The 14,738-nt window shown below is 40.1% G+C and overlaps 1 protein-coding gene across 1 annotated transcript; it reads right to left on the minus strand.

Annotated features, from left to right (window-relative positions):
• Nucleotides 1–2,071: 2,071 nt before the first annotated feature.
• On the minus strand, nucleotides 2,072–4,176 carry LOC112171357 (monooxygenase 3). The gene is made up of 4 exons (XM_024308554.2): nucleotides 4,132–4,176; nucleotides 3,962–4,015; nucleotides 3,105–3,177; nucleotides 2,072–2,628 (listed from the first exon to the last, which is right to left on the minus strand). Exons 1-4 carry the CDS (start codon nucleotides 4,174–4,176, stop codon nucleotides 2,072–2,074), a joined length of 729 nt encoding a protein of 242 aa, XP_024164322.2.
• Between the last annotated feature and the right edge of the window lie 10,562 nt (nucleotides 4,177–14,738).

The following is a 14,738-nucleotide window of genomic DNA, read 5'->3' on the forward strand; positions in this document are numbered from 1 at the left end:
ATGCAAGTAGTGCTGAGCTTCCCACAATCAAAATCAGCTTTTTTCAACAGCAACTTGGGGATTAAAGGCCCCAGAAATCTGTTCAACAAGGTCATCAACTTTTTTTTTTTTTTTTTGGTCTGAACAAGGTCATCAACTTTCCTTAGCTCCCCTGCATAAAACCAACCACATTAGCTGTCCCCAAAGAACCTCCCAAGGAGGTTTATATCTCAAGGGAGACGATATAAAAGCATCCAGTTCAGTGTTTTCTATAGTAGCCCTTACTGCATCAGGAATCTTTCCTAGCTTGCTCAACACAAATTGCCTCAATTGAGCTGGATTCTCTTCCAAACCTTTCTCTAAGACATGAGCAGTAAACAATAAATTTAAGGATCTATCTTATAAGTTAGTAGTCAGACCTAAAAAAGAAAAAATCTTAAGTTGGAACTGGTGTTATGTTACCTGTTCATGTGAAGTACCGATAAACAGCTTTTTTTTTATCACAAGGGATGACACCAGATCTAACACCATGCCCGAAGAACGACCGCATGGATTTGGGATCAAACCCATGATTGCTGCTTGAAGTTTAGCCATTTTGCAACCACAGAGTTGACTCCATCACACCCAACCAAGACCTATTGAATCACAGAATTGATACTTGATACGGTAATGGAATCCCACATTGGAAATCATAGCCATGCACATATAATGTTATAACAAAACATCCTGATCATCTCAACTCAGTACCTATTGGTCTTGTGTTGGACTCTCTTAACTTTAAGGATGGTTCCATCAGCAAGATGTAGAAGCTTAAAGTAGCCTGATTCTTCGATTGAAACAACTTTTGATGAGAACCTGGTTGTGGCACTAGAAAGTTCATTTGCAAGGGAATCCAACAACAGCTTCCTTTGCACACAACGAACTTCATGGTCTACTCTGCAAATCATGTAATGTTTACAGTCTTGATTGATTGAATGGTAATCTAGCAAACAATATGGATGCTTCCAATACCAGCTTAACAATAGGCATTACTAAATTAACCGCAAGAAATAGTTTCTGTACTAAAATTATAAAATATTATAGACTCAGTAGAGAAGCAAGAAAAATACAAACTACAGATGAACTTAAACTAGTCTAGCTAGTGATAAACCTACTCTTTTCCTTTGGCCTTAAATGAAATTCCAAAAAATGGAAGGCCAGAAATGGTTGAGTAAGCAACACTCCTGTACGTATTCAAAACTTCTGAATGATTCAGATTGGCATTTCGACAAGTAAAACAACATTTCATTGACGGTAGCAAGTGATAGTGCTAAGCTAAGCTAGTGTAAGTGTGAGATGTGAAAAAGGAAAAAAAAAATAAAAAATGGTGATATATTCCAGAGTTGTAATTAATTAGTTAATTACCCACGAAATCTGTAATTTATTAGCCGAAGAGCATCAGCAACACCAATGGCTTCTAAGGCTTTCCAGGCATTTGTCCATGTATTCAAAACAAACCCTGTAGTCCTCAAACTATCCCATGATTCCAACACTACTTCGAGTCCCCAGCCTGATCGAAAAATTTAATCTCAACTAGTTTTGTTCAGAATAATCACAGATAAGGATGACAAGCTAGCACACTACTGCCAAGCGAGAAGAGCCACTCTTCAATAGCAGCCCAGGTTTCCTGTTAGGTGACTGCAATAATACTGTTCAATAATGCAACCAATGCTTTCCATTACTAGCAAAGCAGCTATGTTTTTTTTTTTCCTCTTCTTTTTCTACTTAAAACCTGCCATCTTTGGGTACTAGGACAGTATCCCTTACCCTGTAGCAAGACAAAGCTTGTGAACATGTGGCTTATATGTCAATTAAAGGCTTCATGTAAGAATAGGAACTGCTTCTATAGCAGAGATTAAGCAAATGAGGTGGGCAACTACACCTGTTTTAAGTGGTGAACCATTGCCAATGAGTTTTAATATTCGTAAACTCTTAATTAGCTTCCACTTAATAGGAGATAATACAAGTTTTGGTTTTGAAATAACACTCCAATAGTTTATCCTTGGTAGTTACAAATTACAAATTACTAGATACGTTCTCTGTATCATTGCATTTAAGGGCTTTTCAGCTTCCCACAATCAAAATCAGCCTTCTTCAACAGCAGCCAGGGTAGGATTGGAGAAAAAAACTTGTTCCTCAAGAAAGACATTACTTTTCCATCAATCTCCTGTATTAAATAAAACACATAAGATGTAATAATCAGATCAATGCTTCTCCATTTCCTCTTACTGGCATAATTCCTCAACCCCATTTCAATCCTCTTACATTCCTCTTTTCGTTCTTCATCTTTATCTCTAATTTCTTGCCTCCGGTTCTTCAACAAAGCCTCACCGAGACATCTTGCTAATACAACACCGTCTTCTAATGCAGCACAGCCACCTTGGCCGATGTCTGGGGTCATGGGGTGGAGTGCGTCTCCAGCAACACATACACCACCTTTGCTAATATTTCCCCAAAGCAGTTCCCAAGGGTGCCTATATCTCACTGGAGTGGATATAAAAGCATCCAATTCAGTGTTTTCTATAACAGCCCTTACTTCATCTTGTACCTTTCCGAGCTTGCGTAAGATATATTTTTTCAACTGAGCAGGGTTCTTCTCTAGCTCTTTCTCTGTAGACATGAAGCATAGACAAGAAATGAGACCAGCATATACTACTTTAGGGTACGTTCATATTCATAAAGGTTTCTGAATTGAATTAAAAAGGCACATTTTCGAGTTGCCTAAGTAAAATACTGTCAAAAACAATTTCCAACAATTTATCATTGTCGTTTGCCATCTGTTATGACATTGAGAACAAAACACCATTTTCAAAGCATGGAAGAAAAGGCCTCTAAGGTTACTATACTAAAATCACAAACATATTTACCGAAATGCCACTACAGTAAAAAGTCAACAATCATTTTCTCTCTCCTCCGGCGAACTCTGACAGGTCTCCGGCCAACTTCCTGCAAACTCCGGCGACCACAAAATCTACTGTCACTAACACCAAAAGTTACTGTGGCTAGCAACAAAAGCTACTCTGATGAGATTTCCGACAACCTCCGGTGAGGTCACAAAAGCTACTATCACTGGCAACAAAAGGTACTATCACTAGCAACAAAAGCTACTCTGTTGAGATTTCCGGTGACCTCCAGATAGGTCACAAAAGCCACTGTCACCTGCAACAAAAGCTACTCCTGAGATTTTCGACAGCCTTCGGCAAGATAATAAAATCTACTATCACCAACACCAAAAGTTACTCTCACCAGCAACAAAAGCTACTCTAGTGAGATTTCCATAAGAAAAGCTACTGTCATCAACAATATAAGCTACTCTCACCAACCACAAAAGATACTCTTAACAACAACAAAAGCTACTCCAGTGAGAGTTTCGACTAGGTAAGAAAAGCTATTGTCATCAATACTAAAATATACTCTCATCAACAACAAAATATACTCTTACCAAGAAGAAAAGCTACGCTTACCAACAACAAAAGCTATTATCACCAATATCAGAAAGCTGCTCTCACAAATAACAAAATTTACTCTCACCAACTACTAAAACTACTCTTATCAACCCAAAAAACTACTCTTACCAACAACAAAAACTACTCTAACCAACAACAAAAACTACGATCACCACCAACAAAAGCTACTTTAATCAACAACAAAAGTTACTCTCAATAACGTCAAAAGCTACTCAAACAAACAACAAAATCTATTCTCACCAATAACAAAATCTACTACCAAGTAATACAAAAGCTAATCCCTTAAATTAAGACTAATAACGCTACTCACAATGACTAAGAAATCTGTTCCCAACCAATACAGAAGCTACTATGAAATATCAAACAAATATAAATTGAAAATGTCCACTACTTGAATCAAATTACTCTGATTTCAACTTCAAACAAACACAACTCAAGAACTTGATAAAGTAATCATCACATTCATCCATCTATACCAGAACAAAATGACAATCCTTCTTAACAGAAACTTCAACAATACTCATTCTGTCCTACAATTATGAAACAATTTCAAACTGGAACAATTTCAATCACAACATGACTAATCTGATGATTTGTTAATACGAGATCAAGGATAACAGTGCCAGAATTCACCGAATCAAGTTACAGAGTGGAGACCGGAGGTTCCAGGCTTCTGGTCGTCGAAGGTCATCGTCCGGATCCAAGATCTCAGCTCCCTGAAGCTTCTCGACTATGGCTGCGCTACGCTTTGGACTCGCTGGCTTTCGACCTTGTTCGACCAGTCGACCACGAGTACAACAGACCTCGTTCTCGCCGTTAACCAGAACAATGGATCTCCCGACCTCAATCTGAGCTTAATCCACTGCACCCGCGATCAAAGATCCGAAGGTTTACCTGCTTGTGGAGAACCAGATGTTTCGGTTAGGCTCGAACTGCTTGTAGTAGACGATCAGGTGTTTTGCAACCAAGCCTGTGAGGTCTGAGGTCTGCAACGGCGTCGTGTGGGTTTGTGAAGCGGAGAGAGAGAGGCAACGATGCCGTGTGGATTTGTGAAGGACTGAAGGGGAGAGAGAGAAAGTGTGGAGCAGAATGGTGCCTATTATTTCAACTCGTTTAGATAAGGTGGAAGGGCAAATTTGTCAACTGGAGAAAAAATTGAAGCATTAGGTGGCCTTATGAAGACAAAAAATATAAGGTGGTCTTGTGACTAATTAAAGTTTCAAAAGATCACTTGTGTGTAATTTTCTATACTTAAAAAGCTAAGTACACCTCTTTAATTTTACCAAAATATCCTTGAACAATTAAAATTGTATTCAGATCAAAAAATAAAAAACAATTAAAATTGTATTTTCAACAATTTGTTGTTCTTTTTTGGGTCCTTGACCCAAAGCCCCAAAATGAGGGAAAATTATCCCACTTACCCCAGCAAGAGATTTTTGTTCCCACCTACCCAAATTAATAGAAAATGACCATTTTGCCCTCAAACTAATTAATGAATTGCAATGACATCATCAACATCAACCCCTCTCTTTCTTTCTCCTCCCGATCTGAAACACTTTCTCTCCTCTCTCTCTCTCCTCCTGATCTAAAACTCTCTCTCTCTCCTCCTAATCTAAAACTCTCTCTCTCTCTCTCTCCCCACCTCCAGTCGGCGTCGATTCGGTCCAATCTCCACCTTCGGCAGGCGTCGATCCTCTCTCTCTCTCTCTCTCTCTCTCTCTCTCTCTCTACCTCTAGTAGGCGTTGATTCAGTCCAATCTCCACCTCCGGCAGGCGTCGATCCTCTCTCTCTCTCTCTCTCTTCACCTCCAGCCGGCGTTGATTTGCTCCCCGATCTCCAGCTCCAGCGCCGTTCAACATCTAGCCCAGATTCCGCTGCAGCACTCCGATGAGCTCGGTTGCATCCAACCGCCGTCGCGTTGACAAGGACGACCAAACGACTTCGTCGATGGCCTCTAGATGCCTCGCCGACGATGAAATTGAAACGGAGGACTCCATGGCAGAAGCAGAGCAGCCGGCGATTCGCAATTAAGGAATTCCGGTGGCAGAGAGTGGAGAAGCTTTGCGAAGATGTGAAACAGTTCGGCCAGGAAATGATTGAAGACGGCGGAGGGGCCCAGATAGCTTAGGCAGCAGGAAGCTTCTTCTTCTTCATTCTTCAGGTTCCGAAATCATGTCTGGAGTAGAGGAGGAGTCCAGCAACAGCTTCTCTGCGGCAAATGGTCGAACACCTTATATGTACTTTTTTAGAGCTACTTTGCAGCTCAGGGGAGTGAATCCAGTAGTTCAGCCATTGACAGGTTTGAATAAGAATGTACTCGTTTATAATGGTGTTTATTTGTTTTTGAATTTTCGGGTGTTTTGGATTGGTTTGCTTGACTTTGTGTGTTGGGTTTTGATTTAGTGTGGTGTTGTATAAGAGGAATATTTAGTGAATTTCTAGCCTTTTTTCCCCTTTTTTTGGTAAAATGGGGCAGAAGGCCCAGAATGGAAGAAAAAATGAAGGGAAAAAAAAGGTTTTATTGGGCCAAAAGAAGTGTGTTAAGGGTCTATTGGGGGGTAATATACGTTTTGAATTGATATAATATTCTCATTTTTTTCATTAATCAAAGTTTTATTTGTCTAAATCTAGGAAGATTAGTTCTTATTCTGATGACTGAAAGTCCTATGGGGGTGCAATAGACCAAAAGTTCTGTTAGGGGGCAATAGAGGTCTATTGCCTCTTTATTGGTGGGCAATAGATGTCTATTGGGGTAATAAACATTTCCGGTGAGGTTTTCTGAAAGGTTCGATGGGCGGCGGCCGGTGACCGGAATCCGGCGACCTGTGATCAGATTCCAGCGGCCGGTGACGGGCTCTGACAAAGTCTCCCATGGTTTCTCTCTCTTCCATTTTCTCTCTCTCTCTCTCTAAGTAACAAAGGGGTGAGGGGTAAAATGGTATTATTAAAAAAAAAAATCTTAATGGGGTATTAGGGAAGACTCCCTTAGAGTGTATTGGGTAAGAGGGAATTAAAAAAACTTAATAAGATAAATGGGAAAAAAATCCCTAGAAATGGGGTAAATGGACAAAAACCCTTCTTTTTTTTTATCTATATCAATTCAACCACGAAGAATTTTGTGAGAGAACTGCCTACATTTTTGGTGTACTTTCATTGGTGGAACTAAAAAGTGATTCTTGGAGGGGTTGAACAAGTACACAATTACAAAGATTTTTTGCTATTCCCTATCATAGTTCTTTTGTTCATTTTGCAATACGGATGGTTCTAGAAAAGACTTTGTTCTCAAATAAATAACATATATCGATTAAATCTAATTAAAATCAGTTGATCTTGGATCTTAATTAGTAATAACTACACCAAAATATGCATAAACTTTAAGAAAATTTCAAATTAGATTGTTTTGAAGTTACTTTTGTATTAAATGATGAGGCCACGTATAGAAATTATTAGTTCAGTTTAATTTTTTTAGGCAAATTATATAGGTAATATAAGAAAATTCTGAAGTAGAAAAAATAATTTATTGAATGTTCTATTAATGATGGAGGAAAGAAGAGTTTTTTTTTTCTCTCTCTCTCTCTTTGTCTCTTTGGTTTTAGTTGTCTTTTCATATGAGTTGACAAAGTCTATTGATAATTGGAAAAAAATTAGAGAGTCCAAATATCAATTTTGGAGGTCCAACTAGAACCATCCCAGAAAAAAATTATGGGGGCAATTATTCATAGAAAAATCTTCAAAACTCATAAATATCAAGGCCAGGGTCCTTGACCCAAAGCACCAAAATTGGCCAAAATTATCTCACTTACCCCAGCAACAGTTTTTTATTCCCACCAGCCCAATTCAAAGTATAATGACCAATCTACCCTCATCTTAATTAAGTAACTACATCAAATTGCCACTCTCTCACATCTCTCTGATCTCTCTGATCTCTCTCTCTCTCTCTCTCTCTCTCTCTCTCTCTCTCTCTCTCTCTCTCTCTCTCTCTCTCTCTCTGCGGTAGCCATGGATGACGAGAAATCAATCGTTGATCTGTTCGATGTTTGTGGTCAGCATAGGCTTCACACTCTGCCTCTGCCATATCAGATCCCTTCCCTCTGATCTCCCTCACTGTCAGATTGTGGACTTCTCGCTCATTTGCGCCTTCGCCACCTTTGCCATTGTGTCTTTCATGACGGTGTCGTATCTCAACCTCCGTGTGCGTCTGGTGGCTGCTGTAGTGACTGTTATGGTCTTCCGGATCTTTAAGCTTAGGGGACTTCCATAAGAAACTTGGGGTTTCTGGATTTAGTTTAAAGAGAAAGCTTTTGGTAAATTGATGTGGTTTAATTGTTATTAGTGGTATTAATCTGCTGATCTCTCTGTAATCGACCCAAAATGTCAAACCTGTCCCAGTTATGAAAAGGAGCAGCATGTTAGGGTTTGTTTGCTTGTCATTTAAGTTAGTTGTATTAAATGCTGTTAATAAGGCCCTAGTTATTAGGGTTGATTAGTTAGGGTTTGAAACATTCCTGCTCAGTCATCCACGTTTTTAGGTTTGTGCAAACGTGGTTCCATTACTTTGGTTTCAGTCTCGTTGTAAAGGCTACATATGCCTATGTTTATCAATAAGGAATATGAAGTGAAGTATTCTCCCAAACTGTGTTTTCTTGAGAGTCTTGATATCCAACAAAACTGGTATCAAAGCTCCTATCGGGCCTGATTGTGTGTGTGAGAGAGATACAGTTGAGAGGAGAAAGATAGAGTGAGAAAGAGATACAATTGAAAGGAGAAAGACAGAGTGAGAAAAAGATACAAATTGAGTGAAGAAAAGTAGAGAGAAGAGAGATTAGGGCATGGCGACAGAGAACAATGTATTTGTTCAACCAGCCATACCTAAGTTCGATGGTTTTTATGATCATTGGGTTATGATGGAAAATCTTCTTCGTTCAAAGGATTGCTGGTCTCTGGTGGAAGATGGAATCCCTGCAGAGGCAGCAAATGGAGTCATTAAGACTGAGGCTCAACAAATGGGTCGAGAAGATGCAAAGATGAAGGATTTGAAGGTCAAAAATTACCTATTTCAAGCTATTGACCGCACTATTATGGAGACCATCTTGGATAAGGAGACTGCAAAAGGGATCTAGAACTCCATGAGGCAGAAATACCAGGGATCAACGAAGGTCCAAAGGGTGCAATTGCAAGCACTCAGAAGAGAGTTTGAGATTCTAGGAATGAAGGAGGGTGAAAAGGTGAATGAGTACTTTGCTCATACACTCACCATTGCCAACAAAATGAAGGCACATGGTGAGAGAATGGAGCAATTGGTGATCATTGAGAAGATAATGAGGTCGATGACTTCCAAGTATGATTATGTCGTGTCCTATATTGAGGAATCTAACAACCTCACAACCATGACAATTGACGAGCTGCAAAGTAGTCTCTTGGTGCATGAGCAACGCATGCGTGGACATAGTAGTGGCAGTGGAGAAGAACAGGTGTTGAAGGTGGCTCTTGAATATCAAGTTGCAGAGAGAAACAACAACAGTTTTGTTGTCAGAGGTAGAAGTCGTGGAGGTATCCATGGAAGTGGTAGAGGCAGAGGAAGGCTAGGGTTCAACAAGGCTTTAATTGAGTGCTATAAGTGCCATAAACTAGGGCACTTTCAATATGAGTGCCCTAGTTGGGAGAAGGGCACAAACTATGTAGAACTTGACGAGGAAGAAGAGCTATTGTTGATGGCTTATGTGGAAGAGAATAACTTAAAGCGTGAGGATGTGTGGTTCCTAGACAGTGGATGCGGCAATCACATGACAAGCAACAAGAAATGGTTCTTCAAACTTGATGAGGGATTTCAACACTCAGTAAAGCTTGGCAATGATATGAGGATGGCTGTGCAAGGAAAGGGAAGTATCAAGCTTGAGGTTCAAGGAAGAACACAGGTAATAAGTGATGTGTTCTACATTCCTGAATTACAGAATAACTTGTTAAGTATTGGCCAATTGCAAGAAAGGGTTGTGTCTATTTTGATTCAAAATGGGGAAAGTAGGGTTTATTATCCAGTGAAGGGGTTAATAATTCAAACTCCGATGACTGCAAATAGAATGTTCATCATTCTTGCTGCATTTGTGTTACCAAACTCCCTAAACTGTCTACAAGCAGCCTCACAGGATCTTGCACATTTATGGCATCGAAGATATGGATACTTAAGCTACAAAGGGCTGAGGACTTTACAGTATGGGAAGATGGTGAAAGGGTTACCCCAATTTCAAGCTTCTGCAAGAGTGTGTGCTGATTGTATGATTGGAAAGCAAAGCAGGGAGTCTATGCCGAAAAGGAGTATGCGGAGAGCATCACAACCCTTAGAGTTGGTGCATGCTGACCTGTGTGGACCTATATCACCCACATCAAGTAGTAACAAAAGGTACCTCCTCAGTTTCATTGATGATTTTAGTCGAAAAGTGTGGATTTATTTCCTAACTGAGAAGTCAGAGACCTTTGCCATGTTCAAATGCTTCAAGAAGCTTGTAGAAAAAGAAATCGACTCTTTTGTGTGTTGTTTGAGAACCGATCGAGGAGGGGAGTTCACATCTCAAGAGTTTAATGCCTTTTGCAAATCCAGTGGCATCAAGAGGCAACTCATTGCTGCATATACTCCCCAACAAAATGGGGTTGCAGAAAGGAGGAATAGAACTATAATGTATCTTGTGAGAAGCATGCTTTCAGAGAAGGGAGTTCCGAAAACTTTTTGGCCTGAGGCAGTCAACTGGACAGCCTATGTGTTGAATCGAAGTCCTATTGTGGCTGTGGAAGATGCTACACCTGAAGAAATGTGGAGTGGAGTGAAGCCGAGAGTAGATCATTTCAGAGTGTTTGGGTGTTTAGGCCATGTACACATCCCTAATGCTAAGAGAACCAAGCTCAATGATAAGAGCTGCAAATGTGTGCTCTTAGGGGTTAGCGATGAGTCTAAAGCCTATCATCTGTACAATCCCATCACTAAGAAAATTATTCTCAGTAAAGATGTTGTGTTTGAAGAAGATGCATGTTGGGATTGGGGAAGGAGTGTTGAGGAAGTAAAGTCAGATGTTTTGGCATGGGAAGAAGAAGAAGAACATCAGAATGAGCAAGGAGAGGCAGAAGGAGAAATTAAAGATGGTGAAGATGTCGCTGAACCTGTTTCTCAAACTCAAGGGCTATTTGGTTCATCCTCTAGCTTATCAAGCAACTCGTTGCAACAAAGTCCTCAAGTGCTACAAGAAGAGAGAGACAGAAGGCAACCTGTGTGGATGCAAGATTATGTTAGTGGAATTGGCTTGGGATTATCTGAAGGTGAAGAAGAAGATTTGCATAACCTAGCTGTGTTTACAGTGAGTGATGATCCGGTCACTTGCGATGAAGCTATGAAGTACTCAAAATGGAGAGTTGCAATGAAGAATGAGATTGAAGCTATTGAGAGGAATCAAACGTGGGAACTCACAATATTGCCTGCATGAATGAAGAAGATCGGAGTAAAATGGGTTTTCAAAATGAAGCTCAATGAGAAAGGTACAATTGATAAGTGCAAGGCTTAATTTGTGGCCAAAGGGTATGCACAACAGTTTGGTGTTGATTACACTGAAGTTTATGCACCAGTAGCAAGATGGAACACCATTTGTATGATTTTAGCATTGGTAGCTCAGAAGAATTGGAACATTTACCAGCTCGATGTTAAGAGTGCTTTCTTGCACGGAGAGCTAAACGAGGCAGTGTACTTAGAGCAGCCACAAGGTTTTGTGAAACAGGGAGAAGAGGAGAAGGTTTATAGGCTCAAGAAGGCCTTGTATGGGCTCAAACAGGCCCCTTGTGCATGGTACAGTAGGATAGAGACCTATTTCCTCAAGGAAGGGTTTAAAAAGTGTGACTTTGAATACACTTTGTTTCTCAAAGCTGGAGGAGGAGGTACGTTTCTGATTGTTAGTTTATATGTGGATGACTTGATATTTACTGGAAACTGTGAGAAGATGTTTGTTCAGTTTAAAGACTCTATGAAACGTGAGTTTGACATACGTGATTTAGGAAAAATGAGATACTTTTTGGGAGTGGAGGTTTTGCAGTGTTCTAAAGGAATTTATATCTCTCAAAAGAAGTTTGCTAGAGGGGTAATTGAGAGGTTTGGTTTGGCGAAAAGCAATTTTGTGAACAATCCCATTGTTCCCGGAGTGAAGCCTACTACAGATGAAGAAAGCGTTAGAGTTGATGTCACTAAGTATAAACAAATGGTTGGATGTTTGATGTATTTGACGGTGACAAGGCCAGACTTGATGTAAGTGTTGTGCCTTGCAAGCAGATTTATGTGTAATCCCACTGAGCTTCACTTATAGATTGTGAAGAGAGCACTCCGCTATGTGAAAAGGACAATAGACTTGGGAATCTTCTACAAACGAGGAGGTGATGAAGAATTGTTACCCTATACTGATAGCGATTATGCTAGAGATGTGGAGGATAGCAAAAGCACGTCTGGATATGTGTTCTCTTTGAGTGGAGGAGCTATTTCTTGGAGCTCCAAGAAGCAACCAATTATTACGTTGTCAACCACAGAGGAAGAATATGTTGCTACAACTTTCTGTGCTACTCAAGGTATTTGGTTGAGGAGAATTCTAGACAAGCTCAGTCAGGGTCAGGGTAAGTGCATCACCATTCTATGTGACAACAGCTTTACCATCAAATTGTCAAGAAATCCAGTTCTACATGGACGGAGTAAGCACATCGATGTCCAATTCCATTTCTTGCGTGATCTTACCAAAGATGACAAAGTGAGACTGGTTCATTGTGGTTCTCTTGATCAAGTGGCTGACATCATGACTAAACCACTCAAGCTTGAAGCATTTGTGAAGCTAACAGAGTTGCTTGGGGCATGCAAAGTTCCAAACATAAACTGATTACACTGCATATCAGTTTAGGGGAGGATAATGTTAGGGTTTGTTTGCTTGTCATTTAAGTTAGTTGTATTAAATGTTGTTAATAAGGCCCTAGTTATTAGGGTTGATTAGTTAGGGTTTGAAACATTCCTGCTTAGGCCTCCAAGTTTTTAGGTTTGTGCAAACTTGGTTCCATTACTTTGGTTTCAGTCTCGTTGTGAAGACTATATATGCCTATGTTTATCAATAAGGAATATGAAGTGAGGTATTCTCCCAAACTGTGGTTTCTTGAGAGTCTTGATATCCAACACAGCAGAAAAAAACCTTCGCAGATTCTTGATTATGGGTGTTTCGTCTGAGGACACCGAAGATGAAGCTCAAGCAGCTGGAAAGCCTCCTTGGTGGTCTCCAACAATTCTCAAAACCGAAGGTGAATCACTCTGTGACTCTCTCTCTCTCTTATGATTCTTTCTCTCTCTCCCTATGACTCTCTAAAAGTATTTGTGTCTCTCTAACAAAGTGAAGCTGGATACTCTTGATTGCAAGTGGAGCTGGAACAATACCCAACTGGACCCACATTGTATTGCTTTCTCTTTTTATCCACATGTCCTCTATTTCAATACCCTATCAATTGACTCACTCTTTTTCTCTGCAATTCTTGCCTTTAGATTAGCTAGCTTTTGTTATAATGTGGCTCGATTAAACATTGTTGTTGGATTTTTCATTGTCATGCATGTGATAACACCCATCAAGTGCTGGTCTAATATCTATAGCGCCAAGACATTCCCATATCAATTTTGTTTTTTTTGTTTTTTGTTTTGGCAAAATGGGGGCAGAAGCCCAGAAAGAAAAAGGAAAAAAAAAGGTTTTATTGAGGGGCAATACAGGGCTATTAGGGGGCAATAGACGTTTATCGGAAGACAATAAATGTTTTGAATTGATGTAATTTTTTTTTCCTTAATCAAAGTTTTAATTGTTTAATTTTATGGAGATTAGTCTTCATTCCATCGACCGAAAGTTCTATTGGGGGTAATAGACGTCTATTAGGGTGCAATACATGTTTATTGGTGGGGACAGCAAACCTCTCCGGCCCGATATGAGATCTCCGACAACCTCTTTGGAGACTTTCGACGAGGTTTCATAAACATCTATTGCCCCTTTATTAGGGGCAATACACGTCTATTGGGGGAAATAAACTTTCCGACGACCACTTTTGGAACTTTCAACAAGGCTTCCAGAAAAGTCCGGTGGGCTGGAGCCGGTGACCAGATTCTTGCGACGGTTGTGGGATTCTAGCGACCGGAATCTTGCGAAAGTTGATCGGAATCTGGCGAAAGTTGACCAGAATCCGGTAACCGGTGACCGGATTCAGATGACTAGTGACGGGGCTCCTGCGAAGTCTCCTATAGGCTATAGTTTCTCTGTCTCTAAGTAACAAATGGGTGAGAGTAAAATGGTCTTAAAAAAAACAAAAAAAAACAAAAAAAAAAAAAAAACAACCAAAAAAAATCTTAATGGGGTATTAAAGAAGACTTCCTTAGAGTGTTTTGGGTAAGGGGGAATTAAAAAAACTTTTACCCCATTGTGGGAAAAAAAAACCTAAAAATGGGTTAAATGGACAAAAACCCAAATATCAACCATCCTAAGAAAAAATTCAGAGGAGGTCACTTTATGAAATGCACTTCATGCTCAGCACCAACACCATCCTTAGAAAGTACATCAACAACCAAAATTATTTCTCGATAAACATGTCAAACGCCACAGGTCAAGAACTATCCTTGCAAAATTTGGCAGCTGCAAAGAACTGACTTAAAACTAAGCCACAACCAAGACTAGCTAGCAGAGAAACCTGAGATCCAAGTACCAGTGAGATCCCTCAAAACCCCTCTGTACCAATTTGTCCATTTTGTCTTCTAGCAACATCAACATTAAGCTTTAAAAAGTGGATACGAGATTTAGACTCTCCGGGCTCTACCTTCTCTCTAGAAATTTTCTCTAACCAAGCCACTATTTTGAGAGTCTACCGACCCCCATCTCTACCTCCATCTCCAACCCCACCCCCTCAATCCCGTCCATCCCCTCCACCCCTTCAATCACCTTCTTGTTCCTTTCTCTTCTCCACTCACTTCACCCATCTACCATTTCTCTACCTCTCCACGCCATACTGCTCTTACAGGATTTTTATTGATGAGAACAACTCTCATCTTCACCGCCTTCACCCCATCTCCACCCCTTACTTTCCCTATCCCTACAACCCAATTATGCTCATTTGTCACCAATTTTCTACTCCTCTAGTCCAGATCTACCTTCGAAACTGTCCATGTCCTATTTGGATGGAATTGGTTGCTAGGGCTTCCGGATTTGCTTCGTTCTCCACCA

Source organism: Rosa chinensis, chromosome 6, assembly GCF_002994745.2.
Source record: "Rosa chinensis cultivar Old Blush chromosome 6, RchiOBHm-V2, whole genome shotgun sequence".
NCBI lineage: Eukaryota > Viridiplantae > Streptophyta > Magnoliopsida > Rosales > Rosaceae > Rosa > Rosa chinensis.